Source organism: Ipomoea nil, unplaced genomic scaffold (genome assembly GCF_001879475.1).
Source record: "Ipomoea nil cultivar Tokyo-kokei standard unplaced genomic scaffold, Asagao_1.1 scaffold3314, whole genome shotgun sequence".
Taxonomy (NCBI): domain Eukaryota; kingdom Viridiplantae; phylum Streptophyta; class Magnoliopsida; order Solanales; family Convolvulaceae; genus Ipomoea; species Ipomoea nil.
Window position 1 is genome coordinate 7341954 of NW_017619742.1, and position 7683 is coordinate 7349636.

General features: G+C 36.7%; 1 protein-coding gene across 1 annotated transcript; it reads right to left on the reverse strand.

Moving 5' to 3' along the window:
- Positions 1-2132: 2132 nt before the first annotated feature.
- LOC109169581 (triose phosphate/phosphate translocator, non-green plastid, chloroplastic) lies at positions 2133-6030 on the reverse strand. The gene is made up of 9 exons (XM_019318455.1): positions 5501-6030; positions 4691-4813; positions 4439-4591; positions 4207-4292; positions 3942-4026; positions 3535-3654; positions 3317-3385; positions 2694-2823; positions 2133-2561 (listed from the first exon to the last, which is right to left on the reverse strand). The coding sequence occupies exons 1-9, from the start codon at positions 5912-5914 to the stop codon at positions 2485-2487; spliced, it is 1257 nt and encodes a 418-aa protein (XP_019174000.1). The 5' UTR covers positions 5915-6030; the 3' UTR covers positions 2133-2484.
- Positions 6031-7683: the final 1653 nt, after the last annotated feature.

The following is a 7683-nucleotide window of genomic DNA, read 5'->3' on the forward strand; positions in this document are numbered from 1 at the left end:
GGAGGAAGCTAGACAATACTCCTTGGCATGAGTAAAAACGGCCTCATATCTTTCAAGGCTCCTCGACACGAGTTGAAACGGCCCTATATCTTTAAGTTGTAGTGTCGAGACTTTCTTGCACTACATACTTTCGAATGTTATATGCTCTCAAGTGGTGTACAAACAAGTCTCGATGGGGCATTTGTAGACACTTAAATTTTGATAAATATTGATTATTTATCAATATTAGTATATTTGAATATATTTAAAATATTTTGGATAATATTGATATTATCTAATTTGTTAATTAGATAATATCAAAAGAGTTTGAACCTATCAAAACTCTTCTATCCTACAGCTATAAATAGGACTTTTCATTTCTATGTATTCATCGTAGGAAAAATCATAGAAAGAACTCTAAAGCTTATTTAGAGATCACAATAAAAATATGATCCTGAAAGTAACGTAAAAGCTCCTCCACCTCCATATGTTGATGCATGTTGATCCAAACCTCCATTGAAGATCAAGCCGTTTGAACTCGGAGGCCCTTCAAGAAGAACAAGCTAGAGTGTTCAAGGCATCCAATTGAAGAATCAGAGGACCATCCAGTGACTTGTACCCACACCGCATTGATATACTTGACATGTAACCAGAATTTTGAGTATTACTATATTTTATTCAATTTTCTTTGTTCACAGCCTCTTATTTCAAGATTGTTCAATTCTAAAAGAATTACAATAACTGTAGTATGAGTTGTTAGGAACCTGACTCTCGTATAACAAACTTAAGACTGATAACGCAAAATACGGGGTCAAATACGTTATATTGAGTTGAATACAAACAAAGATTACAGGGCCGGATACAGTCATTCTCCGTTGTCTATACTGAGACTTGACGCACCCGGACAGTGGGTCACAGGTTTTCAAGTCCTTTAGACTTTCGTTTTGCCTCCAGCCAAAAGTCCCCTCTCGCTGCATTTAATGCGGTATTTATAGGACCACGAGGAACAGTACCCGGTCCTTCGGCATGCTAGTCACGTGGCGGACATGCATAGGTCGCAAATTCGGTCGGGTCAAGAACTGCCACGGGGCGATATCTGCCACCGTCATTTCCTCATTAATCTTGCCGGGGCACCCGGTACCGCTCACTACTACTCGAGCGAGGCAGAGGTATCCGGCGAGGTCGGCCACTCTGCTCTCGAGATTACCGCCATGACCGGTGTGGCCGGTTCGGTCTCACCATTGACCGGAAAGGTCAAGATATGGCCCGCGATGGTTCTCCGGGTCAAGGACCGATCAAAACCCAGGGGTTAATCCTTATCAAAGATTTAGCACAAACAAAGAAAAACTTGATCATTGTCTTCAAACGTGTAAAACACATTATTCATTTATTCCTATCAATTTTCAATTTTATTTACTAAGCAACAAAGGTAATCAAACCAGAACTTTTGAGATACAAAATGATGTCAAATTTCTTAGGTTGCTTTTATGAGAAATTCACCAACGGAATAACTTGAGATTTTTAGTATGTAAAATTTTTTCATATGCAACCGTCAATAATCATTTTTAGAAGTTACAAAAGAATTTAGAATTTTCATAACTGAGTCTTATGTTCCTCATTCATTACTCTGATTTTTATGTCAGGATATACTATTCTTGATTAAGTTACTGCATAGCTTATGAAAGAATTTTATGTACTAAAATTTTCAAGTTATTCCGGTGAATTTGTCATAAAAATAACTGAGAAATTTGATATCTTCTTATATTGGTGTGTTTTACATGCTTGAAGACAATAGGTGTTCTCTTGTTTGTACTAAATCACAAGTTCCTTATATGAGACTCAAGTTACTAACAAGTCATACAAAGATTATTGAATTGCTTTTAGAATTGAAGAACCTTGAAATAGAATGCTAGAAAGTTGAAAATAATGTTACAAAAGTGGTTTCAATATAAGAAAGTGAATAAAATGTAAATTTTCTACTTTATCCCTAAAACTTTAAATATTTTTTTTATTTTTCCAACAATTTTAACCGTCAGAGACCAAATGCATGCGCTACTTCGCTCATAACTAAGGGACTAAAAATGGACCATTATCCCCAACTTCAATAAGGAGCAAATATAGAAGGCAGAAAGAAAGGGAAAGCACATCAAATATAAATAAAAACCGGGCGCTTTATAGCAAAGAAAATATTCGACGCAATACAGGAAAATATTTGGAAAACAGAATCTCTAAGCAAATTCTACAGTTCCCATAGTCTCAAATAAGCATTACCTAATAGCTTAACAGGCTTTTTTTTCCTCCGAAGTCGTGGAGGAGGCACTACAGCTACAAGAATTATATGGAACACCCACTAACTCTTAAAGGAACTACAAAAGCTATGGCAGAACAGGTTCAACGTGTAGAGATTATCAAGTTTTCACACACTATCTGCCAAAAGAATACGACATAGACAACACAACGGAAAATTGCAGCCAGGACACCGGTGTTGCTTCATCCTGCTAAAGTTCAAGCTGTTTTGGGCTTAGGCTTGATGCGTTTAACCCTTGAATACAGGAAAACTCCCGCAAGGGCCACCCCGGTCCCTGCACACAGATGATGAAGTTGCAGTTAGGTCATTTAACACTTAAGGTCAAGAAGTGAGAGCAGAGGGGCAAGGGAGACTATCTTATTTTTAATTATCTTTAGGTTGAAGGATTGAGAGTGAGATATGATACCAATAGCATTGATTGATGTTACAGGTGTACGGAAGAAGAGAACTGATGTCACAATGACCACCACTCGCTTCACACAGTTACCCACAGAATGGGTGACAGGAGACACTCTCTGCAATATCATGTAGGAAACCTGAACAAAGAAATACTTGTTAGCACTTTCGAAATTAAATATTGTCATTCAATGAAAGAAACGGTAACATATCACACTACCTGAATGCTCTCTCTCTATCTCTCTCTCTCTCTCTCCCTCTCTCTCTCTCACACACACAACAACTAGAAAATAACACTAGTTTGCTTGGGTACATCCTGAACTCAAGGACTATTTAGTATCCCCGTCCATTTTGTGAACTCAAGGACTATTTAGTACTTATGTGTATTTGAAATTAAAATCACCATCTGTTATCAATAAAAACTAAAGGCAAACAGTAGCACTACTAGTCCACCAAAACAGTCTCCCACTTGTAAAATCTTTCATTTTCGTGCAATATCTATCGTCATAATTAAATGACAGCAAAAATTTGATGACAGTTAAATGACAGCAAAAACTCCAGGACTATAAAATTGGAAAACCCCGTGCTTATTACTTTACCACAAATGAAAATTTTGAAAGCTTAGAGACTTGCCTGTTGATAAGCATGGAAGCAGAGAGCCGCAATGAGAGACCTAGTGTAAATCTGGTTGACATTCAACCCCTGACAAAGAAACAAGAAAGAATGAGTGCTAAGTGGTCCTCATACTTTCAGTCCAAACTAAATCACATCATCCAAAATGGGAAAAGTCCTCCACTGAGAAATGAATGTCTGAATAATTTGGTAAAGATTTCCTCTTCAAAACTACTTACAGCAGATTGGAGGTATGCAGGTGTGAACTTGACTCCTTCCATGAACAGAGTAACAGGGGCCAATAAGAAAAAGGACATGATTGTAATTATTGAGAAGAGAGTAATGTTGTCCAATGAATCCTACATGAAGTCAAATTTGTAGGTCAGACACTACAATAATTTAAACAAAACCCACATTTAAAAAAGAACAAACCAAGGGATTAAAAACAAAGGACAATATTGTGAGAATGTAGCCTTATTTGGAAAAATATCAAAGTAAATCAATTTGTTGCATGCAGAAAAATTGCAATTGAACACGGCATTTGAGAGATAGTGAGATACAGTCAAAAAATTAACAAAAAGAAATTTATTCTTGTTCAATTGTTTCAGGAACAATGAGAATAAAAGAAAGTAAGGAGAAAAGTCACCTCTTTCTTAACCATAAACTTTTTGCTGAGGACATTCCGCGATTGATTGGTCAAATTAGAGGCCATAGCACTCCAAAAGCCAGCCCTAGTAATAAACACAAGCTATAGATTAAAATATTCAATGTATACTGGGCACTGATAACCCCAAAACCTTTCCAGGAAAAAGGTCAAAATGGGGAAACAAATAAAGACTGCAGAAGTAAAGAAAGCAAGGAAATTCAAGGCCTGACAAAGAAAAGAAAACAGAGGGATCAGAACTTCTCACCAATTAAAAGAAGGCTCAGTCATTGAGGCTAGTGCCACTCCACCAACAATTGGAAGAAGGGAAGACACAACCCACATAGTAGGAAACTGCAATGATATGGCCAGTTAGTGCAGAAAAAGTAAACCTTAAGAACAGACAGACAAACATTACCATAAATCAACATTTTAAAAGAATAAGTTGACCAAATAACAGAAATGCTTTAAAGAAAATTGCAACCAAACAACATGCACACCTCGCCCAAAAACATAGCTGAGAGGACAACAGAGAAGAAGGGCTCCATAGCTTTAATTGTGTGAGTGAATGAAACAGCAACTTTTCCGAGACTCATATTGGTAAACAGGTTGCCTAAGGTATGTACCACAGCCAATGGCAGGATTGCTGCAAGCTGTCAATTAAAGAAATGAAGTAAGATTCTCTATATCTAGTATCTGCAGAGCAAAAAAAATAAAATAGATAAAATCAATCTAGTTCAACATCAAGATACCTGTGCACCGCTGATTTTAGGTCGTTTGTAAAGATTTAATGTCCACATGAGAGTAACAAGGACTGAACCAACAGCAAATTGAACAAGAGTAACTGTTACCGGGTAATGGAAGGCTTTAAGAACCTACAAAAATAAAGAATCATCAGAGTAATCCACCTTTCCAAAATGGGGAGATTAAAAAATACTGCAAAAGTCAACATTGTAAATCAATGTTCATGGAACACCAGTTAAAGAGGCAATTAAGATTTTCAATTATAATCCTAACTATAAACAACAAATTTCTATTGTCTTCTTTAGCAATTGGATTCTGAAACAATTGAAAGTACACCACAATAAAGCTGATGGAGAAAAGGCGGCACCTTTGCAAAAGATAATGGAATAAAGTAGCAAAGCACTACACAGTCAATAAAAGCTAATATTGGCAATTAAAGGAAAATGCTGTTTGTACCAAATCTTTTGTATCAAATCTTGAGCCACTTCACTTGACGTACAGGCGGAGTAGCATTACCGGCAACTAAATTGGGAAATGTTTTGAAAAGGCAAAACTAAAAAGTAAACCAACCTAAGGCTATATTCAAAATTTTGAGTGCAATAAAATTAAACTCCATTCTCTGGATATTTCAATTAGCTAATGTCATCAAACTCATTTTTTTCGCACAATAGGCACGTATGTATAAACAATAATGTATCCAAAATACATGACCACAGATCGAAGAAATTTGTGGCAAAAAATCAAATGTAATTCAACTGATTTATCAAATGAGAAGCAAATATACGAGAGATGTGTATGCGCATAGGGCGACAGAGTACCTGCTTATTGTAGATATTGAAGTAGATGTTAAACAGGTACCAGAGCCCGAAGAGCAATCCAAGAACGAGCGTGTCACCCAACTTCTTAGACTGCGAGGCCTCTCCGGCGCTCTCGGGCACAGACGCGGCCCGAACCTCAACTCCACCCGATTCGCGTTCGGTAGCGTGCAGCGGGGTGGAAATCCACCCGTCTAGGTTCAGTTTCGGGGCGGAGGAGCTGGAATCCGAAGAGCAGCGGATCGAGCCAAGCTTCCTTGCTCCGGCGGCGCTATTGGCGGAGGCGAGACGCAGCTGAAGCGGCGCCGGACGCGAAGGCGAGAGAGAAATAGGATTGAAGCGGTAGATGGATGAGGCGGCGGCATGCTTTCTAGGAGCCGAAATCGGCGAAGAAAACGAGATTGCCGAGCTCTGCATTTTCGCGATTTTCAGATGGCGGAAACTGCAGAGGCCAAATACACAGCGCAGTATACTATAGATATAGTGCAGTGTATGTAAAGGGAGGGCAGTGGGTAGGTAGGTGGGTGGGTGGGTGAGTGGGGTCACCGTTACGGCCTTGGGGGCTCCGTCAACAAGGGAGGAGTTTGGCGGAGTGTAGTGAACAAAGAAGAACTTGATCGCTGGGTTATTATTGGGATTTTATCGGATCTGTAGGGGCATTTATGGAATATCGGTAAGATATTCTCAAATGTCTGCTGCCCCGGGCGGGTGGCGGGCATGGACTTGGGTCACTGTGGGTTGGCATAGCGGGACTGATAAGCCAATTTATATCATGGACATTGGCCGATCCAAAAACTCGTAGGGGCAAATATTAAATGACGTTAGAAATGTCAATGGTAAAATATCAAGCAATAAGATTAAAATACAAAATATATTATAAATTACAATATATTTATGAGAAAATATAAAACATAATTAATTAGATAAAATAATTTGAATAACAATATATTCATAAATACTTTTAAATTTTTATAACAATAATTTCTTTATTGAGATAGGAAATTCAGCACCAAAACTGGAAAGAATCTCCATCAAATCTCCATACTCACCATGAGTTCAGCACTCGGTCTGGGATCCCTTTGACGGCCAACACTAGTTGCTCACTCGAGCTTGTCGACCAGCCATGCAAATGAACCGGGACTGGGCTATAAGAATCCATCCATCCTCCAAGCAAGTAATAAAATCATCAACTGTGATTGCCTAGAGACACGCTTGACTGGGTTCCCTGTTAGGGTATCCATCATAATGTATCATATTTTCAATTCAAAACCATATCAAACTGAACATATTAACACTTTTTTAGAGAATGTATGGTTCTAAATGAAAATGTGACGTATTTTCATTAGCTTTTATAGAATACTATAATAGTATTTTCGCTCGTGCGATACACGGAATTGATTTGTTGTAATATATTAAGAATATTTGGATTGATATATAATTTTTTAAATTAGAGCATCAAATATTATATAGTGCAATTAAAGACATATATGGTTAGGATCGTTTATGTGTTTTGATGTTATCATTGCTTGAATTTGAGCAAATAATTGCTAAAATTAATAGTTAATGTGTAGATGTACGCATGCGGTGCTGTAATTTTATTTATCAGTGTTTAGTATTTTTATAAATTAGGCAAACGTGATTAGTAAGTATTTTTATTTTTAAAATATTTTTCAGCAACCCAAACACTCACATAGTCTCTTATCAAAAACTAGTAAAGACAAATTATTTCATTAAGGAAATTAAAACTAATTAAAGTAAATCTAATCATGCTATATTAATTTGTAACTGTATATTAATTTCATTTTGAAATCAATGGTTCACATATTTGAATTATTTATTTTTTCTTTAATTATTAAAAACAGAAATGATATTGTACTAATTAATTAGTGATATTTATCAAATTGTATTTTTAAAAAACATAAGATTTACACATGTTATGAGGTATTAAAATAATATTTTAAATTATATTTTATTAGTAAGTATTTTTATTTTTAAAATATTTTCCAACAACCCGAACACTCCCTTAGAGCAAATTATACTGTGGACCGCGGTCTACAATGCATTGTGGTCCAGGCATCAAATATGTACTGCAATTTCATTTCAACAAAATTACAGTATCATTTTGATATAACTACAGTTTCGCTGGACAATATACACTCAAATATGTGAAATTATTATTCAGTTTT